A 26,422-nucleotide genomic window follows, 5' to 3' on the forward strand; every position below is an offset into this window, starting at 1 on the left:
GATGAAGGCTCTCAGACCTGCAATGCTAACTATTTCTCTTTTCTTTGATGCTGCCTGACCTGCTGAGTTTTCCAGCATTTTCTTATTTTATTTCGGAATCCCCAGGATTCAGTGAAATGTTTGTAAAACATTCTGCCAGATTCCAACTACCAGTGAAGTCAGCTTTGGGGATGTGAGAGAGAATAGGTTACAGGGAAATAAGTGAGATTGATAGAATTGCTTTGAGAGCTGGCATAGACTCAAAGGCCAAATGGCCTCCTTTGTCATGAGGAATATGAAAAATGAGAGCCAGTGAGTTAGGTCAAAGTTGTTGCTGATTGCGATCCTGTTTTCATCTGATGTAGGCTCACATGGGCTTCCAGCAAAAGTGATTGGATAACTTCCAGCAAAACAAACATGATTAATCTTCTCCTCCCTAACTAAATGATTATTGGCCACAGATGTTTAGATCTACCAAGCTGGGAAAGAGGGTGGGAAAGTGACACAGCTAGCACAGCAGCTCACAACTCCAGTGACCAGGGTTCAACCCTCACAGCTCCATCAGCCCAGGTTCAATCCTGACCTTTAAAGCTGTCCGTGTGGAGTCTGCACGTTCTCCCTGGTGGGCTTCTTCCAGGTGCTCTGAGTTCCTCCCACATTCCAAAATGTTTGGGTTAGTAGGTTAATTGAGCACTATAAATTGCATTTCGTGTGTAATTGGGTGGTAGAATCTGAGAGCAACTGATGGGAATATGGGGAGAATAAAATGGGTTAAGGTAGGATTAGTGCAAAAGTAGATGCGTTACTGTTAGTGTGACTCAGTGGACTAAAGGACTGTTTGTTTGCTGTCTCCCTCTATGATGCTACAACCATTGATGGAATCTATTACCTTCCTGGTGAACCTGGAATGCTCCTTGTTGTGATAATTTAGCCGTTTCCATCATGGGCTGTGGGGGAAACATAAGAAATGAATTTAGCCCATTGGTTTGATGAGACAAACTTGGATGAATTATCAGTATTCATATCTGGTGCAACATGAGGAAAGATGTGATAGCACTGGAGAGGGTGCAGAGGAGATTCACCAGGATATTACCTGGGATGGAGGGCTTCAGTTAAAAGCAGAGACCGGAGAAGTTAGATCTGTTTCCCCTGGAGCAGAGGAGGTTAAAAGGGGACATGTTTGAGATATATAAAATTATGAGGGGTACAGCTAGGGGAGACTGCAGGAAACTTTCCCCTCTATCCCTGAGGTAAATAAAACAAGGGGAGATAGATTTAGTGTAAGGGGTAAGATATTTAGAGGGTATCTGAAGGGGACCTTCTTCACCCAGAGAGTGATGAGTACCTGGAATGCACTGCATGAGAGAGTGGTGGAAGCAGAGTCACTGACGTTTATGAAGTGCCTAGATGAGCACTTGAATCACCCAGGCCTAACAGGCTACTGGTCAAGTGCTGGAAGATGGGGTTAATGCAGATACACATAGAATAGTACAGCACAATACAAGCCCTTCAGCCCACAATGTTGTGCCGACCTTTAAACCTCACCTAAGACTATCTAACCCCTTCCTCCCACATATCCCTCTATTTTAAATTCCTCCATATGCTTATCTAGTAATCTCTTGAATTTGACCAATGTACCTGCCTTCACCACTGCCCCAGGCAGCATATTCCATGCCCCAACCACTCTCTGGGTAAAAAACCTCCCTCTGATATCTCCCTTGAACTTTCCACCCATTACTTTAAAGCCATGCCCTCTTGTATTGAGTATTGGTGCCCTCGGAAAGAGGCACTAGCTGTCCACTCTATCTACTCCTCTTAATATTTTGTACACCTCTATCATGTCTCCTCTCATCCTCCTTCTCTCCAAAGAGTAAAGCCCTCGCTCCCTTAGTCTCTCCTCATAATGCCCATGATGGGTGTTGAGGGCCAAAAAAACCTGTTTCTGTGTTGTTACGTTTTCTTTCCATTTTGTTTTCAGGTTACCAGCTTAGCTCTGCCGAGTGTGTGGATATACGCTCAGGTCGAGTTGTTCCTGAGCACTCCTGCAATTACTATCCAGAAAATAAAAAGCCCAAGCCCAAACTACAAGAGTGCAACATGGATCATTGTCCTTCCAGGTGCGTCTGTGCTCAAGGGTAGAAATGTCAAGGGACTGCTGACTCAACACAGCTTTGCTGCTTGTAAGCACAGCCTGGAGTCAGGGCTGTGACTTTGTAATGTTGATTCTACATGCCTGCTTGAAGCTAGTAAAGCTTGGTGTCAGTACTGAACCCTCGTAACTTCTGCTCTGTAATGACTTTTATTGCCTGCCAGCAAAGAAATTAACGAATTGTTAGAGACAGTTTTAAATGCAAGAGGTTAGAACGAAGGCTACAGAACAAATAGGTGAGATGCAGAGTAAGTACTTTTATAACGCTGAGAGAAAGTACAGGATTGCGGATGTAAAAGTAAATCAAAATTTTGCAAATCCAGGTTAGCATTTATAATGACACCATTTTGTTCAGAGTCCAGGAGACTGGCGCCCACTGTATAAACCACTAAATCAGACTCTTTTAAAAATGTCTAACCAGAAAATAAAACCTTTGCATGAATACACCATCAGTATAACAGGCTTTGTCATGTTATTGCTGGGTGATGCTCTGATGATACTGTTTTCCTTGAATCCCATCTAAACCAGAGCCAATTTAAAAATAGCACAATGCGAGCTTCTTGCATTGGGAACATTCCAGTGCCAAGCTCCTCCTCTCACCCTCAAGCAGTGTGGCATAGAGTACGAAGGCAAGAAGGTCATGATAAATCTCTAAAAAACATGGGCTCAGCTGCAACAGAAGTATTAACTCCAGTTCTGGCTACCACACTTTAGGTAAGATGAAAAAGACTTTCAGAGGTGCAAAGATGTGCTAAAATTATTCCAGGGATGAGACACTTTAATTGAATGGAAAGATTGGAGAAGCTGGGGTTGTTCTTGGAATAGAGGAGATTGCAAGGGGGAATCTGATAGAGATATTTAAAATCAGGAGGACAACACAGAGAAGGCAGAGAGAAGCTGTTCACTTTGGCAGCAGGCTGAAGAGCAAAGGCAAATAAAATGAATGTAATTGCCAGAGGAACCAAGAGTAACATGGAGATACAAAAGATGCTGGAAATCTGGAGCAACACACACAAAATGCTGGAGGAACTCAGCAGGTCAGGCAGTGTCTATAATAGATGCTGCCTGACCTGCTGAGTTCCTCCAGCATTTTGTGTGTGTTGCACCAGAAGTAACGTGACGACTTTTGGTTAGTGTCTGAAATTGAACCACACTAGTTACTTTCCAGGCAGCTGAGTGAAAATTTAATGAACAATGTAAATATCGTTACCTTTTTTGCAGTTACGCACAAAAAAAAACATGCTAGCGATTGTGGGGCTGTTCCAGACACTAACCACCCACTGGTTAAGAAGAATCCTCACATCACTTCCATTTTGTTTGCCAATGAGGAAAGTGGCGTTGTTGTACATAGTTCTGGGAAATGAACCAGTCTATGCGGAGCATGTGTCAGCTTTTGGAAAACCACAGTGATAGGTTTGGAAAAGCTATTGAAGAGGAGTCAGCTCAGTCCAAGGTAAAAATAGTAAACTGGTCAGCTTCAGTGGAATGAAAACAGATCTGGTCCAGATATATTGGAATCAAAGTTTGGCAGGCAAAACTGTAAATGGACAGTGACAGACTCTATGAGGGAAATGTGACTGATGTGGTGTATATGGAATTCTGAAAGGTATTTGATTAAGTGCCACATTAAAGGCAATGGAACAAAAGCTGCTGTAATAGCATGGACACAAAATTGGCTAAGAGTAGTAATGAAAGATTGTTTTTCCTAATTGAGGGAGGGTTACAGTAGAATTCCCCAAGGATTGATGGTAGGGCCATTGCAAAGGGAAATCGAGTGAATATAATCGACAAAGGAACCAGAAGTCACATGGTGATTTTTGGGATGTATTAATGACTTGATGAAAGCTGAGGGTCCACCACACCCTTTGCCCTGCCACCCTCAGTTCTCCCCTCCCAAATGAGCTCTGTCTTTGCATCATTTAGTATTGTGCCCTCTTGTTTACATTTTCTCTTCTGATTCTTCATCTAAACATGCAACACGTTACATTTCCTAACATTTTATCTGCCACTTGTCTACCCTCTTCACCAACCTGTCCAGATCTCCATGCAGTCTATTGCAATCCACCTCTCTGTACATTATGTCTCCAAGTGTAATGTCATAGAACATAGAACAGTACAGCACAGGTACAGGCCCTTCAGCCTATGATGTTGTGCCAAACTAATCAAGCAAATTACACCTAATCCTTTCTGCCTGCACATGGTCCATATCCCTCCATTCTCTGCATATTCATGTCATCTACACAATTGGAAATTCTGCCCTATCCATCCAAATTTAAGGCATTAATGTATATTAAGTTTAGTGGGTGTCCTAGTACCAACACCTGGGGAACCTCCTCCGTTAGGAAAAGCAGCCTTTCATTCCTACTCTGTTTCCTGTTACTTCACCAATATTTTCTCCATGCTGCTCCAACCCCTTTTATTCCATGGGCTTCGATCTTAATGGCAAGCCTATGATGTAGCATTTTATCAAATGTGTAGTGTGTGTGTTCTGGCACACAAGAGTTTCATTCTGCACATCAAAGAACATATGTGAAAGGCAGACAGGCACTACTGAAATGCAAAGCAACAAAGCAAAGAGCAAACAATCAGAAAAGGTCTGTAACAGAAGGAAGTAAACATGACTGTGGATGCAATGAGTGAAAGAGAGAAGAGGCAAGTCAGCACAAACAAAAATAAGCAGTGGTAGTTGCAATATTTAGTGAAGTTTTTCTATCATCCATAGGTTAAGTGGAAGATAAAACGTGTTGTAATATTGCACAATACATTGCTGTCACTTCAAAATGGTATTTCCACATACTTGCCATATGTGCTGGTGTAGGAAACCCACTGATAATCTTGACAGGATGCATGTGATTTCCAGTCACCTTTATGTTGGCTGATTCATTTTAAGCATTCACAAGATGTGGACATCAGTGGTTAATTTCATTTGTTGCTGTTGGACTACGTGGCTTATGAGGCCATTTCAGAGGGCAGCTTAGAGTGAGCCACATTGCTGGGCTCTGGGTTCGTGAATAGGACAGATCAGGTATGACCAGCAAATGCCATTTAGGGCAAAATTCTGCAAAGGGTACAGGAACAGTGACTAGTGTCAGTGGAGTGCAGTTTATTGAAAATGGGAAGGCAGGTTGAGAAAGTGGTTATAAAAACATACGTGATCTGGGGCTTTTAGTACATGGACAAGGAAGTCATGATGACCCTTTTTAAAACAACAGTTTTTCCACATTTGAAGTATTGTCATAGTCATAGAGTCATACAGCACAGAAACAGGCCCTACAGCCCTACTTGTCCATGCTGACTAAGATGCCTATCTACACATTTCCCGTTTTCCAGCATTTGGCCCCTATCCCTCCATTCCTTTCCTATCCATGTACCTGCCCAAATGCTTTTTAAACACTGCGAATGTACCTGCCTCTACCACTTCCTCTGGCAACTAGTTCCATATACGCACCATCCTTTGTGTTTCAAAAAAAATTGCCCCTCAGATCTCCTTTAAATATTTCCCTCTTACCTTAAACCTAGGTCCTCTAGTTTTAGACTCTCCTACCCCTTGGGGTACTCTCCCCTTGGGTAGGAGAGTCGAAAACTCAAGGACCTAGGTTTAAGGTGACTTTCTACCCTATCTCTGCCCCTCATAATTTTATAAACCTCTATAAGGTCACCCCTCAGCCTCCTGCACTCCAGTGAGAACAATCCCAGCCTATCCAATCTCTCCTTGTAACTAAAGCCCTCCATTCCAGGCAACATTCTGGTGAATCTCTTCTGCACTCTCTCTAGCACTACCACATCCTTTCTATAGTGTGGTGACCAGCTCTGCACATAATATTCCAAGTGTGGCCTAACCAATCTCTTGTACAGCTGCAATATGATATCCCAGCTCTTAAACTCAATATCCCTACCTATGCAAGCAAGCAAGCTAAACGCTTTCTTCACTACTCTATCCACCTGTGTTGCCATTTACAGGGAGCCAGGAACATGCACTCCAAGCTCTGTACATCAGTGCTTCAAAGGTCCCTGGCATTTACTATATATGTCCTGCCAGTATTAGACTATCCGAAATGCATTACCTCACACTTGTCCTGATTAAGTTCTATCTGCCACTACTCCGCCCAACTGTCTGGCTGAGCTATGTCTCTCTGCATCCTTGGGCAACCATCCTCGCCATCTATAACTTCAGCAATCATTGCATAATGATGGAGACCACAGACATTCTCATCCAAGTATTTAATATATATATATCTCAAACAACAAAGGTCCCAGCACCGATCCCTGTAGTACACCACTGGTAACAGACTTCCCGTCAGAAAATGGAATTGTGTCCACTTTCAGTCACCATTCTTTGGAACAAATATAAAGGCTTTAGAGAGGGTGCTGAAGAGATTGACTAAAATGATTCCATGGATGAAGAATTTCAGTGATGTGGATAGATGAGAGAAGCTGGGGTTGTTCATCTTGGAAACAGAGGACGTTAGGAAAGAATCTGTGATTTGAAATCATGAAGAGCATGGACAGAAATGGATATGGAGAAGCTATTTCCACTGGCAAAGAACTAAGGGGCAGAGAATGAAATTTATTGGTAAAAGAACCAGAACTAACAGGAGGAATTGTATGTATGTTACAAAATGTTAGGTCCAGAATGCACTGTCATGGTGGTAGTAGTGATAGAAACAGTTGTGTTCAAAAGGGAACTGGATAAGTACATGAAAGGAAAAAAAATTCTGCAGAGCTATGGGGAAAGAGCAGGGCAGTTGGTGTAGCTGGAGTGCTTTTGCTTAGAGCTGGTGCAGTCTTGAAAGGCCAAACGGCATCCTTCTGTCTGATAGCCGTTCTGTGATTCTGTATAAATTTCCTAGCTGCCTGAGTGGGATTTGAACCCAAATCTTGCTCTAAATGGCCTAAACCCCTGGATTACTGATCCAATAAAGTAAACAATGCATTACCAAATCCACAATTACTAATAAAATGAAACTCATTTAGCTAGTTGGTCATCAAGTAACATTGAAACAAGGCTCACTATCTACAATGCACAGATAGTTAAGGCTGGTGTTGGTGATTCTTTTGTTATGGTGATACAGATTTCTCAATGATGAAAGGACAGCTTTTCTGCATTGACAGATGCCCACAGGGGCTTGTAGTTTTATTGATAGGCAATCTGTTGCCCTATTTTAAGATAATTCTTATTGAGACATATACACTGGTTAATAGAGATAAAGTAATTCAATTGAATCACCAGATTATAAATTTTATATAAAAAAACTAAGATTGATATCAAGAATTCCTCCTTCCTAACAATTGGTTAATATTTGGAATGGATTCTCAGACAGCATAGTGGAAATTGGAATGCAGTTACCCAGATAACATAGAACAGTACAGCACTGGACAGGCCCTTTGGCCCACAATGCTGTGCTGATCTTGATGCCAATTTTGATGTCAATTTGCCCTTAATGCCCTTTTCCTGTATATCATCCATATCCCTCCATTCCCTTCATGAATTAGTTATATACCATGTGATATGGGAACTGTTTGAATTTCTGGTGTGAATGAAATAGCCATAACATTTAATTTTATGTATGGATTGATAAGTCTAAAAAACATAACACATCGTGCATTACCTCATGGTAAAACTTTTGATCTTGGCAACACAACAGGAAATATCCCTCTGTGATTCTGGTGCTTGTTATACTATCTGATATCACCACCTCTACTATAGTGAATGTTTATCTCACCATGTGCACCATGCATCATGTTTTAATAGCATGCAGAACATTTCGTACATTATGAACAACAGAATTGCAAATCCTTGTTTTTATTTGTCATTTTGTTTTAATTTGTTTTTAATTTTTATTTTAATTGTAAAATGTATTTTTAAAGTTTTGTAAATATACAGTATGTGTGTGTAAATGTGTTAAATAAGTATTAACATCACTATTTATTTAATCTAAATTGATAATTTTTATCTCCTGCAGTGATGGCTTCAAGCAACTCGCAATTTATGATCATTTTCAGCCACTTCCACGGTATGTATAACTTCATGCTGTGAAATGAGATAGCACGACAAATATTGCATTAACCTCTATAAAACATTATGGTTACTTATAATCATATAAGTAACTATAATGGTTACTTATATTATAAGTTATAACTAAACAATTTACAAAGCTAGTTAATTTTTAGGTCTAAAGCAAACAAGAACATGATAGTACATTGTTGTTATCAGAAAATGTTTTGAAGGTAAGGTTCTCTTTCTCTATTAAGATGTTTATTCATTATGAAATTCTTTTGCAGAATTATTCATTTGCAGTAAATCACTTCAGTAATTTAGTATTTTTTCCAATTATCTTCCCTTCCTGCTGTCATGACTTCACAGGATTAAAACCAACAGTGGTCAAGGTAGGTAAATTACTAAGAACTCTCCATTTAAATCTCCTCTGAAAATGGCAACGAGGAGCCATGCTGTGTGATTTTCTACTCTTTCTTCTATCTTAGTCCTGTCATCATAGTTCAGGTTTCTTATTTGACAATTTCTTAATCTTACTCATGACTTAGACAGGCCTTCATCTTGTTCATTGGCAGCTTCAAAGCTATGCATCAATGAACCAACCACTGATAAACGATTATACCAGGGACATTTCAGCACTATTTGTGAGGTCCATGTTGCAGGTGACAAGGCACTGGGACATATCTCTTAAGTGAAGACTTCAACAATTTTATTAGACTGTTCTAAAGATGACTTATTAACTTGTTTATTTGGAAAATTGAGCTACCTATGGCCTGGCTGTAAATGGACTACAAAGAATAGCAATGCTGGATTGACCTTATCAAGATTTATGGTATTTATTGGCATGAAGTACGCTTCTAATATTACCACAGTGAACATACTTCACTGAACTGTCCTGAAGTCATGGAGGCTAATAAATGAATAAATGCAAGTCCTTTCTTTTTCTTTTATTTCTTTCATTTCTTTTCTTTCCTTTTTTTTATTCTTTCTATCAACGATACAATGGCAAGATTACTATATACATGCAAGTTGTTTATGCCTTTGTGATATTGGTTGCAAAAAGCATTAATAAGTGCACCAGGGATGTGAAGATTCACATTGTGAACTAGAAGACTTGGGTTCAGACACTGTTTTCACTGATATTACCTCATATAGCAAAAAAAATCCCTGTTTCATCCAGATATCGGGCAACTGTGGCACATACTGCAGGAAGGGGAACTTGATAGGGATTGGAATTTGGGATTAATTGCAATTCAATTTATCTGCCAACTGGTTGCAGAATGATACTGATGAATATAAAGAGGTGTATGCAGCATATGTCTGCTCTTTAGCACATGAAGGACAGTGGCACCGGAGTTCGGTTTAATATATTTATCCATTTACCATCAGTAGATTTAAATGTATGTTTCTTTGCCCTATAAAATATGAAAAAGGGAAAACATGGATACATATGCATGCTCTTTTAATATGCAGTGTATTAACTGTTTAATTATATCCGGGTTATAATGTTGCTCTGACCAAGATATACTGTATCTCTCTTACAGAATGTACAGAAACATAATGTCCTTTTTTGTTTCTCACAACTAAGAAATGATAACCATTGTTATTTCCATTAACATCTTCTCTCTGTTTAGATTTTCATTTGTGGTCCAATCCAACGTGGCTGCTTTGCTTAATAAACTTATGTGCCTGTTTGCAAGGTGCTGACAGCAGGAAATCAAAATGATTTCAATCAATACCTTTCAGCCACTGCAAACAGTTCTCTTTCACTTGTTTGTGATTTTTCTTTCAGCAACCATTCTTAATTTCTTCTGACTTTACCGATTCAGTAATTGTCTAATTTGCCGTGATTTTGTCTCTGAAAGAATTGCACTTGTTTCCATTTTGAGGTCTCATTGTGCCCTATCTTTTTTGAATATTTGCAAAAGTTAAACCTGTTGCTAACACTTTGCCCAAGGCAAAGCAGCTTCCAATTTTACTTGTGTTTTGTATTTTGCAGCTGTTTTTAATGTTTATGATTTCACCAATCCATCTCAAGTAATGCAAGGTCCATACTATTTATTTTGCAAATATTTTTGAGATCATTTAATGTGCAAACAAGTTATGTGTTTTCAGCACACAGCTCCATGCTGTGTTAAGGAGGTGGTGATCACAAAGAATCTGTCATTGATTGATGAGGTTTAGTTATTGGGTGCAGCAAAAGTGGATCAGGATTACCATTCATCAAAGTAGTTGCATGTATTCAGGACTGGATTATTATCTTCACTAGTTCTTTGTTCCAGCATTCCTTTACTTATTAAATTAATAATTATGGATGTCTAATCTTATCATGCAAAAAAACAATTCTTTATAAATGACTCAGCCTCAACCAAGAGCAAATCTTTGTTAATCTATGAAAGCTTCTTTTGTGAGCTTTCAAAGAATAGTGCCCTACTGATTTTAACAGAAGAACTGATGTGTTTATTTTTGCTTGTATTATCTGCAGTATTTCCTATTTCCTCAGTGGCATAGTGCCAAGGTAGATTCATTCTATAAAAGTCTCCAATCCTGTTTGAATTGGATTGATCTACCGCACATTACAGTTTCTTGGGACAAATATTTATGTTTCTATAATCTGTTATTTTTCAAATAAAATATTTGCACAAGTTACTAAAACATTCAGATCTGTTTCATGCTCGACTTTATCAACTGCAACGTTGAGATATTTCCCTTAAAAATCATGTGAATAGTTACTGGGGTTTTTAATTTGTGCTGTTTAAGTAGGGAATCCAAATAGTAATTAAATATGCAATTTATCTGGTGGAATTCATTCTGCTAGTTTGTGCAGACAAATGTATTTAATAGCTGGATTTATGAGTATACAGGAAATAATTGTGAAATATTATTTATTAAATTGCAAGCTAACAGTCCATAATGCATAGAACTCAGAATAGGAAGGAATTAGTAACATGAAACAAGATTTTCTAATAAAAAGCAAGCTGCATTGAGTTAGGAAATTACCCTGAGCAACTTTATCATACAGGAATGCATACTCCTATTCAATTTCATTCTGTGCAATTAAAATGAAGGTGTTAACCCATTTATTTTGCAGGGAGGAATGTATTTAAAAATTTCCAGTTTATCATTGTAGGTATGGTCTCTGTTCAATTGTAAATGGGTAGGGTATAATTATTCTCAAAAAGGAAAATTAAGGAATTGCCTTGATTAAGGCACCTTTCCTGACTTCAGGCTACATTGCCAATAAAGTACCTGTTTGAAGTTTAGTCACTATTGCAATGTAGGAAACATGGCAGCAAAGTTTTACTCAGCTCGGTCTCACTAACAGCAGTCAAATCACTGACCAGTTAATTTGCTTTTAGGTGTAGCATGGGTGAAATAGTATGGCAGTTAAGCTACTGGGCTAGCAGCCAAAGTTGTGGAGCAATGATCCAGAGATACAAGTTCAAATCCCATCACAGCATCTTGGGAATTAAATTAAAATAATTAAATAAATCTAGAATTTAAGCCAGTCTTGGTAATTAAACTACTGGGTTGTTGTAAAAACTAATGTGATTCACTAATCTGCTTTGGAGGAGGATATCTGCCATCCATGCCTTGCCTGGTGACTCTAGACCCACCAATGTAGTTAATAAGAACAGAAAATATTGGCAATACTCAGCAGGTCAAGCAGCATCTGTGAGAGAGAAACAGAAGTAATACTTCACATCTAAGACTGGTTCTTTCACCATGGACGCTAACTGACTGCTAAGTGTTTCCTGCATTTTCTGTTTTTATTTCATATTTCCACCATCTGCAGGTTGTTGATTTTTCAATCCACCAATGTGGTTTATTCTTAGCTCCCAATTAGGGATAGGCAATAAATGCCAGCATTTCCAGTGATGTCCTCATCCCTTGAATGACAACAAAATCAGGAGAAAAATACAGCACTGAGGAGGTTCCTGTACAACCAGGCAACAGTGGAAAATTTTCGAGCCACTGGATCAAAAACACTAAAAAAAAAAGTACCATTTGCAACCAAGCTGGATTCTGCAGCAAGCCAGGTAGGATAGGTATTTTAGGACAATATCAGTACTGCCTTGAATGGCTTACACAAGGATATCATTACGTTAATTTTCTTCGACTGTGAAGTAAAGATTCCAGATGTTCTTTGGCATCCCAAATAATGGCTAAACAGGAAATGAACCAGAAACATTCTGAACAGTGGCAGACATGATCAAATGGGAGCTGAAACTCGGACCATATGTGTTGCAAAGCTGCTGTTATTCTACCTGTTGTTCAGCAGCCCACTTGAAACGATATTACCCTCAGAATCATCAATTGCAGATTTTCATGTTTTTTCAATAATTCTTTGCTGACTTTTCACTTTGCTGAAATCATAGTTAGCAATGCACTTGGCATGGGATCTGTGAGGTCACTCATTTGCATGGTGCTTGTAATGTTGCAGGGAAGAACGAGATAAGTTTTGTATTTTTGGTCACTTGTATTTCGTTCTATATTTATCAAACATAAGAACCAGGAACAGAAGTAGACTGGATAAAGGATTGGTCATACATGACTAAGGTTAGAATAAATTTCTTCATCCAGAGTGTGGTGCATCCATGCAAGGAGATGGCGGAGGCTCATTCATTGAGTGTAGTCTAACATGAATAGTTATATCTTTGGCTATTGAGGGGATCAGAGGACATGGGGCTAATGCAGGAAAGTGGCTCTAACATAAAAGAGCAGCGGTGACCTAATTGAATGGTGAAGCAACCCTATTTCTGCTTCTATCTTCTCATTACGTTCTACAATGTACAGCTTTGCACTTTGTCTTCAGGACCTATTTGATGTTTGCAGAACTTTACTATGTGCATATTGGCTCTTGCATTTGCATTTGTAGTTACTGTGAGTGGTATTCAAAGTTATTCCATTGGTTGTAAAGTGGAGTGGATGACAGTGTGATTATTGAAATTTGCCAGCTTTTGGAGGAGTAACTGTCTGTGACAATGTCAGAGGGCGTAAGTGTGCAAGTGCAGCCATGGTCTCTAGTTAATTGTAGTTTTATTTGGGTGCTTGCAACGCAATCCCCCAAACCATCACCCTCCACATGCCGCCAGCTTTGGAATATATATAAGGCATTACGTAAGTACATAGAAAGAGCAAACAATTGAAATTTGGGATCTTCTGAGAGAAGGTTAGGATCCTGATTTGCGAATCTGTTTGGAAGGATGTACTGCAGCTGTTTGTGTTGGTTCATGAAAGGGTAGTTTAGGCTTTATTTCATGCAAGCTGATGCATGCAGCAGCATCTCAGAAATTTAGGAAGGATGCAAAAAGCAGGTAAATTCTCTGAGGCTCTCAAGTCTCATGGGACCGAGAAATATGACCAGTCCCCAGGAAGTCTTGATCAAAACACAGAACCACTGAACAAACCTAAAGTTGAAAAACAATTTTTCTGAGATGGTTGATAATTGAGGTGGCACAGTGGTGTAGCTAGTAGAGCTGCTGCTCTCAGCTCCATGGACTTCCGATGCTGTTTGTGTGGAGTTTGCAAGCTCTCCCACCTCCCAAAGACGCGTGGGTTGGTAGGATAATTGGATGCTGTAAAATGCACCTGGTCTATAGGTAAATGATAAAATTTGGGACCAGTTGATGAGAATGTGGGGAGAATTTTTAAAAAATGGGATTAATGTAGGATTATTGTCAATGGGTGCTTGATGGTCGGTATGGACTAGGTGGGCCAAAGGACCTTTTTCTGTGCAGTATGTCGCTATGATCTAATTAGTTTTACTGATATTCTTTCTCTGAAATCTTTGCAAGTGTTTAATACTTTTTACTTTATGTCAGTTGTGCAACTATGCAGTCATGTGTGATTGAATTCAGATTGCTGCAGGTTTGTAGTCAACATCAGGAGTGTTTTGTTTGGTTTTATCACTCCCAACAACAAAGGAGAGGTTCTGTCTGTTCTCATTATGTTTATCAGACCATGTTTTGTTTTACCAGTTGGGAGAGCAGCCCTTGGACTGCATGTTCAGTTTTCTGCGGAGGTGGAATACAAACACGAAGTGTCCCTTGCATTGAAGAGAACATGTATGGTGAAATTATCCCAGTGGAAGAATGGAAATGCATGTACACTTTTAAACCTCCAGTCATTCAAAACTGCAATCTTTTTGACTGCCCGAAATGGATTGCCATGGAATGGTCACCTGTAAGATGATATTTATTTTGGCTTTATAACTGAAGAGGTTCTGGTGGTTAACTGGATATCCTTATAAAAACTAAATCAGTTTAACAGCCTGGAATTTCCAGTCATGTTATTTATATTCCAGCCATAGCCTATTTGGACCTAGAATTACCTTTATATAACTCCAAAAAAATACTATTGTGTGCATTTGACAATCGGTGTAATCTGGAGTATTGTGATTTTATCCATGTTTCTGGGTCTCAGGCACCCACTGAGAGATTTGACGTTTCAGTGAAACTTTGCATTCTACCAGATACCTATGTTTAGGCTTAGAACTCCATATGATGTCAACAGTTCAGTGAATGCACAACTCATCTGCAGTAGGACTTTCAAGCAACCAGTCTTACTTGTGGAACAACCCAGTTTTACTTATTAAATTTCCCCTGAAACCATGCTCTCCAAAGGGCCAATGCACAACCTTAATTCTTTGTCCTCAGTAAGATTTGGGACCGCCTACAATCTTAACGACATGCTCACACGCATGTTCCTTGGCTGTTTTGATGATCAGGGTTTTCTGGATTCAGAATCACTCCAGGCTGTTGCTGCTGATCTCTGCCATATCCCACACTTTGCTGCTCGCTGTTGCATTGGGGAGACACCCGAACTCCATGCTCAAGGAGATCGGACTCCATCCACTTCTCCTTCAGCCCAGCAGGCAAAGGGAACATGTGGGATTTGTCTGCATTACTGGCTTCATCAAAGTTCAGGTATTCATAGACTGCTTGCCTGACTTTACAGAGACGTCCCAGGCAATCTCCTGGTAGGAGCACCTGGTTATAGCTTCGGTTGGTCTTCATGAACATTGAACGTGTTTCCTGTGAGCATTGATCTTCACTGGGATGTCCAGTTCCTTCTATCCCCTTTAGAATAGTGATTCAACCTCCTTTCATCATGACAACATTGATTCATTCAATTGCAACATTTGTCTGCAACTGTAGGTGTTCCTTGTATGGTGACGTACCACTTCAAGAGATGCTAAGGTCTGATTTTCTGGACTAAATAGCAGCAGTGGCAAAACTTGCAATGCATCATGAGGGAACTCCATAATGAAATAGATGGTGTCAGATTACGCATGACATTACACAGGGAAACCCAACACTGTTCTGTAAACCTCACCACGGAGGTTCTTGCTCTTCATGCAGCTTTCACCAACCGCATTAGGACGACCTTCAAAGTTACTTTCAGGCCATTAAAAAGTAGTATTCAATTTCTTTTCTGTGATTTGTCACAAATACTGAAATCGCTGTTGGTAGTATTGAGGCTCAGACCCTAAACAGTTGAACTAATGCTTCAATAATTTTATCATCAGACATTTGTAACTGTAGGGAGTTAATAAGTTGAACTTCATTTAATGTTTACATAAATGTTACGGAGAGAGAGAATGGAATTTGTAATCTTTAATGCTAAGTATTTTCCCAGACTATTTTTTCTGAAATATTCATTTTTTATGATGAAATGAGGGTAAACATGGAATAAGATTACTGTTACTTAGTTTGTTTCAATGACCAATATATACTGTTTGTAACAAGATGATAAGAGGCATGGACTGAGTGGACAGTCAGAGACTTTTTCCCAGGGTGACAATGGCCAACACAAGGGGACATAATTTTAAGGTTATTGGAGAAAGGTATAAGGGAGATGTCAGGGGTACGTTTTTACACAGAGATTGATGGGTGCATGGAATGCACTGCTGACAGAGGTTGTGGGGGCAGATACATTAGGGACATTTAAGAGACTCGTAGCTAGACACATGAATGATAGAGAAATGGGGGGCTATGTGGGAGGGAAGGGTTAGATAGATATTAAAGCAGGATAAAATGTCAGCACAACATTGTGGGCCGAAGGGCCTGTACTGTGCTGTAATGTTCTATGTTCTATGTAAACAAGAAGCTAATAAGATCCTCTTGTGTTACAGTGCACAGTAACCTGTGGTCGAGGCTTGCGTTACAGAGTTGTACTGTGTATAGACTACCGAGGGCAGCATACAGGAGGCTGTAATGCTCAGCTCAAACCGCATATAAAGGAGGAGTGCACAGTGCCAATTCCATGTTATAAAACAAAAGGTAACTATGAAACAGAACAGCCACCTTGCTGTTCCTATGATCCATATTGTGTTAATTGTGAAGAGAAATTACTTGCCATTGCTAAGAATCATTAATTGAAATAATCATGTCTACAATTCAATTCTAAGATTCAAAAACACTGTATTAAGCATAGCTCAGAGAGCTGTAGAGTCATGGAGAGATATAGCATGGAAACCGGCTCTTTTGGTGGAACGGAAGCTATCTAGCTAAGATCAAGACAGCAGCTGGACATCTCTGTCACTGATTTTATTCCTCCTCTGTTTGTTATTGCAGGTTGAACCATTGATTTGCAGGATTGGGCTGAGCATTTAACTTTGTATCCACTCCATCACCAAGAATGCTTACTTCTATAACTCTCCAATGCCATTCTGTACCATTCACATCCCTGTGACTTTGTGACCTCAAGGTCTCATTTCTTCCCAAATTCTACCAATAAATGTTGATACATTCAGACCCAATTCTGTTTCACACTGTTGTACTCCATTTGCTCCCAACTCAGCACATGAGTTTTGGTAAATTGGTTTATTGGTTTATTCACCGTACTGAGGTACGGTGAACAACTTGTCTTGCATACCATTCATACAGATCAATTCATTGCATCAGTGTATTGAGGTAGTACAAGGTAAAACAGTTACAGGGTGCAGAATCAAGTGTTAACAGTTATAGAGAAAATGCAATGCAGATAGACATAAGATGCAAGGTCATAACGAGGTAGACTGTAAGGTCAGGAGTCCACCTTATTGTACTAGGGTAACGTTCAATAGTCTTGTAACAGCAGGATAGAAGCTATCCTTGAGCCTGATGGTATGTGCTTTAAGGCTTTTGTATCTTCTGCTCGATGGGAGAGGGGAGAAGAGAGAATGACCGGGGTGCTTGGGGCCTTGGATTATGCTGGTTGCTTTACCGAGGCAGTGAGAAGTGTAAACAGAGTCCATGGAGGGTAGGCTGGTTTCCATGATGTGCTGTGTCCTCAACACTCTACAGTTCCTTGCGGTCCCGGGCAGAGCAGTTGCCATACCAAGCCGTGTGCATCCGGATAGGATGCTTGCTATGGTGCATCGATAAAAATCGGTGAGGGTCAAAGGGGACATGCCAAACTGAGGCACCAGTGTTGAGAATAATTGTGGCAAAGGTGTTGCTGCCTGTCCTTAGTGATTGTGGTCTGTTGGCCAGGAAGTCAAGAATCCAGTTGCAAAGGGAGATGTTGAGTCCCAGGTTTCGGTGTTTGGAGATGAGTTTGCTTGGAATTATAGTAGTCAATAAACAATAGTCTAACGTAAGTGTCTTTACTGTCCAGTTGCTCCTGAGATGAGTGCAGGACCAGGGAGATGATGTCTGCCATATAGCTGTTTCGGCGGTAGGAGAATTGCAGTGAGTCGAGGTTGTCTGGAAGGCTGGAGTTGATGTGTGCCATGACCAGCCTCTCGAAGCACTTCATGATGGTGGATGTCAGAGACACTGAGCAGTAGTCATTAAGGCACATTACCTTGTTTTTCTTAGGTATTGGGATGAGAGTGGTCTTCTTAAAGCGGGTTCTTATCTTGAAACCTTTTAATGATTTAATCAGTCTCAGAATGGGTATTTTCTGCTTTAGCTTTTCATCTTCCCTTCAGTGTTTAATTTTTTTAAATTAATTTTTGGGTACATCCAAAGTGTAGTTGATGTTTTTACCCATTTCTTGATGGCCTGGGGGAGCTGAGTCAGCTTTTTTGGGAGACTAGAGGGATGTGGGGTCAGACCTGGTAGCAGGTATTTTTCCTAAAAGAAGATCCTGAACCAATTTAGCAGGATTCGTGCTCTTTTTGTGTCCAGGTAATCACATCTGGTGAAGACATCAAAATCCAGTTGCTCTTCCATGGTCCTGAGTTTTCTCCCATGAAGAAAGTAATCAGATTAATCTTCCTCCATTTTAAATAGGATGATCTTGCATTTGGCTCCATTACCAAAACCTTCTGCCTATTTTAGCATGTAAATGTCCCTTTTAAACCTCTGCTCCCATCCACATAACTTACTATGCCTCTAACATGATGTAATTTGCAAACATGGAAGTTTAATCCTCTGTTCCTTCCTTCAACCAATTAATACAAATGATGAAAAGCTGAGACCACCGTAGAGATCCTGTTGATCTCCATGTTATAACCTGACAATGAGTGACAGAACATTTTACCTCTACACCCTTCTCCTACATCCCACCTGATCGCCAACTTGCATATTTCCATGCCCTTATAAATGCTTTTCACAAAGGCTACATAAATGCTGTCCATGGTTGGTCTTCTGTCCAAGAGATCTTCTCAAAAATTAGTCACTTTCTATCCAGCCTTCATAAATCTCTGCGGACTTGATTAACTTATTCCTATAACTGATGTTAACCTGTATATCTACAGTTGCCTTATCTCTTTTTCCTGCCTTTGTTTAATGAAGTGATGCTTTCAATTTTCCAGTTCTAAGGCAGAATTCTTGCTCTGTACCAAAAGTAGGTATTTATTATTGCATAAAAATGCCACAATATAATTGAAAAGACTCTGTCTTTATCTGTGAGATCCAGTAAACATTATTGATGATGTCCTACTTAACTGCTTTTAGCATAAGTTAGGATGAGCTATGCAAGTTTTTTAATGGAAATCTTTGGGGACTAGTCTGAAGGTTTACTATAAGAGTACAGACTTCAGAGGAAAGAATGAGTCTCGGTCTCTAACCCTGCAGACAGTGTCTATCCCAGAAGATTAAGGAATCATGTTATCTTAGAAAGTGGCTCCATGGGTTGTATTTCTCTTTGATTTAAAATGTACTATAACATCATGAGGACTTCAGTTGGAGAACTAACATGATTAAACTGACAGAAAGGAATTCTTAATTAAATAGTGAAATCTAATTATTGTTTTGAATGAGTCTGGAGACCCATTGGTTTAATATGTGTGTGGTATTTCTAGAAAAACTTCCTATGGAAGCTAAAGTCCCTTGGATTAAACAAGCACAGGAAATGCTGGAACCTATTGCTGTATCTGAGGAGCCAAAGTGAGTTCAAGGGTTTTCATTTTCACATTACACTTATTGTTTTATTTGTTTAATCGTGACATGTCCTTGAATCTCACAATCAACGTATTGAGTAGCCTGACCCAATGAACTGCTGTTTGTATTATTACGTTCTTTGTGATTTCAACGTTATTTACATTTCATATAATGTTGTAATTTTAGAGCAGGCCTACTGCCGTGCTTTATTTCAAGATTATGTTCCTTCCTTAGGTCTGCTTTGAGTCTGCATTAAAGATTCTTATTTCAGAAAAATCCAAATATGTTGCAAGGTATTACTTCTGAAAGGACATTGACCCGCTTCTCTCTCCACTGTTGCTGCCTGACTTGCTGAATGTTTTTACTTCTGAAAAGTGGTTCCCTTTTAGACTTCCAAACTGCATGTTCTAAATTTAACTAAAAATATGAAGAAGACTGGATATGTTGGTAATTATAAATCTGCATCCTTGAGAACACAAGTTTACAGCTTAATTGGGAGTCTCATTTAAAGAATGTGCAGTAATCCACCTTGTGCAGAAATTCCTAGATTTCAGAGTTGAAGATATCATAGAGACAATGCTATCAATTCACGCACATGTAATGATATCAGCAACACTGAGAATTTATGCAGACTTGAATTTTGCTTTTCAGACTTTGTTTGATACTGAATTCTATATTCAAATTTGAACTTTGGGGTTCAGAATCTGAGATGTTAACAGGCAATCTTTCAATCTGATTGGATGTGGAGGTGCAGAGTTGGTTTCCCTGTTCGCACAAGTCCCTGACATAACATAAAGAGTGCTGCCCTCTGTTGATGGTTGGCTGAGAAGAATTCACAGTTCAATAACTCATAGAAAGTTAATGGGAAAGTGCAGGTGTAATAAATGGATGCTGCTCTTGTAACTGACTGCAAAAATAACTGGGCAACTGGAGAAATGAACTGACACATGAATTTATATTCTTTTGGTGAGTCTTTATACTTATCTGTGTAAGCAATACCAGTACATTTTATGGAGATACAAGAGACTGCAGGAGGAATTCAGTGAGTTAAGAAGGGTCTCGACCTGAAATGATGACTGTCTATTTCCCACCAAAGATGCTGCCTGACCCACAGAGTTCCTCCAGCAGTTTTTTGCTCCAGCACATTTTATGTTCCTCAGTGTAAAGATACCATAAATACTTTCTTTGGCTCCATTGTAGAAATAATTGCTCATACACAGCACAGCGAATTTCAGGACATCTGCCATACTATGGCCCTTGGCCTTTTGTGCTCCCTGATCTCAGAACAAGTCTGTGGCATGCCTCATTCCTGCCGTGCAACAAGCAGAGACCTGGAGAGGGAAATTGGCTCCAATTGGTTTTTAATCTTTTAAGAATAAAATGTTTTCTAAAAGTTGGCTAACCATTATATTACAGACTGTTAGCTTTGAGCTGTAAGACTCCCATGGGAAATAATATCAGTGCTGCAAAAGTGACATGCAGTTCAGTGGCATAAACATTCCATCATCTGGAGGCCTCTTGCTGAATGAGCTATAATATGCCAGCAAAACATCACTGCACATTACAGCAAGTTAAATATTAAGAAAAGCCATTGACTGATTTAAGGAAAGCCACACTGAATATGCGTGAGCGATGTTAATAAGAGCTGAGTACCGAAGTAACAAGAATGCATTCCTGAGAGTTTTGATGGCTGTTTTTAAATAGAGTGAAGTTAATCCAGATCCATTAGTCAAACATTTGAAGATTTATATTACAGAACATTGATAATGTTTAACATTCATAAGATGAATGTTATAATTCTTTGTATTAACATAAAATATCAGATTGACTTCATGAAAGGAATGTACTTTTAATGAGTGATTTTGTTAAATTATTTTATTGTGTTAGAAATGTCTTCTTAGGGGGTGCAGGATAATAAAGCATTAATATATATTTGCCTACTTGGCCTAATTTTGTTCCCTAAATCACATTTGCTGAGACTTAATTCAGTAATTTCAATGATCTGTTGAACTGCCAAATATCAAGGAAATTAGGTCAGAACACAGGAGCAGACTGCACTGTTAAAACAACCCCAGTCTAGTGTAAAGTTAATATGGCACTAATCTCTGTGAGCAGGGTAACAAAGTGTACATCTCCTTAATGAATCAGATGGAAGAATCATTGCCAATCAATATAGAGGCAATCAGGATGTGTTGGTTAAAATACTTCAGTTTAAAATCTGCTACACTAAAAATAACATGGGAATAAAGGAATGGATAGGAGAGAAAGGTGGGAAGACACATTAAATTTTGAAGAATAATGCTGAAGGAGTGAGATTTTGCAATTGTGTAAATTAATTTCCAGTGTCAAAGAGATAATTTGGCACTAATTAAGATATATTGCATCATTAAAATTCACTTAGTTTGAAATGGCCAATAGGTATCTTTCTGTACCAATTGTAGTCTGTAACGTTGACGTCAGACAGGGACATTTGACTCGTGAGTCAGGCAGTGAGTCGCCCTTTTAATGCCACTTTTGTAGGGCAAGTTATCTTGGCTACACACCTGCAGATTTATTTGTTTAACTGCACATGACACCAGATGTTTTCAGCTTAATTGCACAGAAATAGAGTGACCACTGCTAGCCTCACCACTATTTTTTTGCAGCATAGCTGAGCACATTATCATACTGATCATCTGTTGGAGAATTGATCGTAATAGTTGCACAAAAGGTCATGAAAAGATTTTGATGAAGTCCTCGCTAACAAGCCTGTAACAAACTGTAATCTTAATCCCTATCTCAGAGGCTTATTTTTCAACCACGATTTGACTAAGCACCGACTACTGTAGAAACTCAAAGTGTATGGAGAACATCAGAAATTGTAACAATGCAGGGATAAAACAGCCACAAAATCCACAATCTGCAAAGGGTACAGGTGAGGGTGGGGTTCGGGGGGGTAGCACAATAATCAATGAGCAGATCACTTGACGTCTAAGTCTCAATATGCGATGGAGCCACAAGAGATTCTGCAGATGCTGGAATCTGGAGCAACACACACAGAATGCTGGAGGAATTCAGCAGGTTAGGCAGCATCTATGGAGGCAAATATATCTATGGAGGGAAAATACTGAGTCCTGATAAAGGGTCTCGACTCGAAACATTGACTATTCTTTTTCCCTCCATAGATGCTGTCTGACCTGCTGAGTTCCTCCAGCATTTTGTATATGTGATGGAGCATTTGCTTATTGGCTTTTCTTATAGTATGAGACAGCAGGGAGTCTACCTATTATAAAATGTGACATAAAGACCTCACTGTGGGTGGTAATGGTCGTTACTTTTTCATATCTTCACAGGTTCATTCCTGAACCCTGGTCACAATGTAGCACATCATGTGGAACTGGCAAGCAAGTACGAAGAGTGACATGCCGTGTTCTCCTTTCATTTTCTCAAACAGAGGAGGAGCTGCCGGATGAGGAATGTGAGGAGGATAAGCCACCCACCGAGCAAACGTGCTACCTAGCACCATGTGACGGTGTTACTGCTGCACGTGACTCTGAGGTGGCCGGCAATAATCATGACGAGAATGAGATGGAAGAACAGTTTGACTGGGAATATGAAGGTTTCACTCCATGCACAGCTTCATGTTTAAGAGGTATTTCTTTAATCAACTTAAGTGCTTGTAACAAAAGCAGAAATTGCTGGAAACACAAAATGATGAAGGGTCTTCAATCTGAAACGTTAGCTCCCTTTCTCTCTCTGCAGACCTCCTGAGCGTTTCCCACATTTTCTGCTTTTGTTTCAGTTTTCCAGAATCTGCAGGGTTTTTTTTATTTTCATTTCCTTGAAACTTGTTAGGACATAGAACAGTACAGCACAGAAACAGTCCTTCAGTCCACAATGTTGTGCTGAACTAATGAAATGTAGTTAAATGTCTAACTAAACTAATTCCCTTCTGCCTATACATACATCTGCCTGTCTAAGAGCCTTTTAAACTCTCTATCATATCTGCCTCCACTACCACCCCTGGCAGCGCATTCCAGGCACCCACCACTCTCTGTGTAAAAGAAAAAAAAATCCCCACACATCTCCTTTGAACTTGCCCCTTCTCACCTAGAATGCATGTCCTCTCATATTAGAAATTTCAACCCTGGGAAAAAGATACTGGCTGTCTACTCTATCTACGTCTCTCATAATCTTATAAACTTTTGTCGGGTCTTCACTCGGCCTCCACTGCTCCAAAAAGAACACACAAGTTTGTCCAACCTCCTCCTTATAGCACATGCCCTCCAATCCAGGTAGTATCCTGGTAAACCTCTTCTGCATCCTTGCACCCTCTCCAAAGCTTCCACATCCTTCCTATAATGGGGCGACCAGAATTGAATGCGATACTCTTAACCAGAGTTTTATAGATCTGCAGCATAACTTCCTGACTCTTGAATTCAATGCCTCGACAAATAAAGACAAGCACGCCATATGCCTTCTTTACCACCCTATCAACCTGTGCAGCCACTTTCAGGGAGTTGTTGCTGAATCTCCTAACATTCATTGGCCTGACGCTATGCCATGTTATGCCGGTACACAATCATTTCTTCTTTGCATTTTACTTTAGCGGAAGCATTGACACAAATTAACGTCTTAGGCTATTTTTATCATGGGAACCATGACAGCACAGCCATATACTTTTGCCTGATCTCAACACCAAGGTCATCAGATGGTGATTAGGGACATAAGTCTTTTGCTTAGAGTTGCTGAGGCTAATTGTAAAAGTTGTACCAGATTCTTCAGCACAGGATGTGTGGCATAAACTCAATTCCAACCTCAGCTGCTGTCTGTGTGGAGGTTTCACATTCTCTCCATAAACGCGTGGGTTTGCTCTGGGTCCTCTGGTTTCCTCATGCATCCCAAAGATATCATGAAATGTTAAATTGCTTTGTAAGGAGGTATACTGAAAGAAGGGGAATACTCAGTTTGTAGCCTCTGCAATGAGTGGCGCAGTGGTGAAGCCTCCCTGATCCAGGTTCAATCAGTGCTGTCAGTGTGGAGTTTGCATATTCTTCCTGTGACTACGAGGGGTTCTCCTGGGTGCATCAGTTTCCTCCCACATCCTACTGTGTAGGTTAATTGGCAACTGTAAATTATCCTAATGTCGGTGGGTGGTTGGAGAACCAGAGTGGTGTTGCTGGACATGAGAGAGAGTATGGGTCACATTAATTCACTTGTTACAAATACTGCATGCAATCGGATAAAGAGCCTTTCGATTTGTTGTTTCAAACGTTTTTTCCACTTTGACACTAATTCAAGGTAACCATCTCTGTTTATATGCACTGTGTCTGCCTGCTGTACTCTGATTATGTCAGCTTTGCTGCCCTTCCTTTCTCTTTCACTTCCTAAATTTCCCTTCACCAGAACTTTCCCCTAACCCAAACCCTATTATTTAGTTTAAAGCATTGCCCACAGCCCTATTTAACAGGCTATAAGCAATAAACGCTGTCTTTGCTAGAAATGTTTTTATGTAAGATTATTTTTTATATTCTTCCTACGGGTGAGAAAAATTGCTCCCAAAGGTGACAGCTTTGAGCTAGTATCTGCTGAATAAAATATTTGTGAGCCTCATTATTATAACCATAGTTATCATAATGTGCTGAGCAATACTGGAGAGTATTAATTTATTTTCTCCAACATTTGAGGTATAGAAAGCATTGTTTATTGTACATGTCAATAAGAATGCATGCATAGATGTGCCTTTAACATTGAATTATGTAACAAACAGTGTCACCAATGTATTTTGTATATCATTTGGAAGTTCGCTCAAAGTTCTTTGCTGCACTATTTGATATATCACTGAGTGTCAGTTAACATTCTACTTCTCTGATGCTCATGATTCTGTTGTTAATTCTATGCTTATTTTCAACATCAGGGGAACAGGAAACTATAGTTGTATGTCGTAATAAACATACACAAGAAAGTGTGGATGAGAGTTTGTGTGACAATTTCAAGCGTCCTCCTCATATGGTTCGTGTCTGTGGTACAGAACCTTGTCCAGCCAGGTATGTTTCTTTTGGGCTCTAAACATCAACGTTTAAGGCAGTCTCACTCTTTGTATTTTGACTTTTGCATTTCTAATCTAGTGAGAAACGTACTCAATTAAATTGGGTAAGAGTTATTAGTACTGTGAAAGGAGATATGTAATTGGAATTGGTTTATCATTGTCACGTGTATGAGATACAGTGAAAAGCTTTTTGTTTGCATAATCATGCCATACATAAGTCCATTGAGGTAGTAAAAAATTACAATGCAGTATATAATGTTACAGTTACAGCAAAAGTGCAGTGCAGATAGACTATAAGGTGCAAGGGCCGTGACAAGGTAGATTGAGAGAGCAAAAGTTCATCTTTATCATATAACAGGTCCATTCAAGATTCTAGCAGGATAGAAGCTGTCCTTGAAGCTGGTGGTACATGTTCTCAGGCTTTTGTAACTTCTGCCCGATGGGAGGGGAGGGGAGAAAAGAGAATGACCAGGATGGGAAGGGTCCTTGATTATGGTAGTTGCTTTCCAGAAGCAGCGGGAAGTGCAGACGGAGTCAGTGGAAGGTTTGTGTGATGGACTGGGCTGTGTTCACAATTCTCTGTGAACATTTCAATAGTTTTCAGTCCCTCACTGCAATATGAAGACTATTGTTTTGAGACAGAGTGGGAACAGATAGTTGGTGTTCAACTCCTCAAAGTTTACAATTCTTATTCTGTCAGTAAAATGGAGAATGATAAACTGAGATTTCTCCCTATAACCTATTCCATTGCATTGAAATGCCCTTTAGACAGATAGAAAGCCAAACCACAGTGAAGACTCCCATATCAAAATTTCGTTGGTCTGAAATTTTGCCACCAGCAACGAACGGAGGATGGGAGGAGAGGGGAACGGTGGATGGACAAGATCATTGAGGGCAGGGGTGGGGATTACGTCAGTCAATCTCCAGCTATCAATTCGATGTCTAACAGTGATTTT

The 26,422-nt window shown here is 39.7% G+C and overlaps 1 protein-coding gene across 2 annotated transcripts in view; it reads left to right on the plus strand.

The window, feature by feature from the left end:
- The window catches only part of adamtsl3 (ADAMTS-like 3), a 509,738-nt gene that overhangs the window by 370,014 nt on the left and 113,302 nt on the right, over window positions 1-26,422 (plus strand). For both annotated transcript variants that reach the window (XM_052040649.1, XM_052040648.1), the window contains exons 11-17: window positions 1,958-2,096; window positions 8,092-8,142; window positions 14,105-14,309; window positions 16,261-16,408; window positions 19,360-19,444; window positions 22,771-23,069; window positions 25,335-25,464. In XM_052040649.1, the coding sequence (XP_051896609.1) occupies window positions 1,958-2,096; window positions 8,092-8,142; window positions 14,105-14,309; window positions 16,261-16,408; window positions 19,360-19,444; window positions 22,771-23,069; window positions 25,335-25,464 (1,057 nt within the window). The remainder of the gene's footprint in view (window positions 1-1,957; window positions 2,097-8,091; window positions 8,143-14,104; window positions 14,310-16,260; window positions 16,409-19,359; window positions 19,445-22,770; window positions 23,070-25,334; window positions 25,465-26,422) is intronic.

The sequence above is a fragment of the Pristis pectinata genome, chromosome 28 (genome assembly GCF_009764475.1).
Source record: "Pristis pectinata isolate sPriPec2 chromosome 28, sPriPec2.1.pri, whole genome shotgun sequence".
Classification (NCBI taxonomy): domain Eukaryota; kingdom Metazoa; phylum Chordata; class Chondrichthyes; order Rhinopristiformes; family Pristidae; genus Pristis; species Pristis pectinata.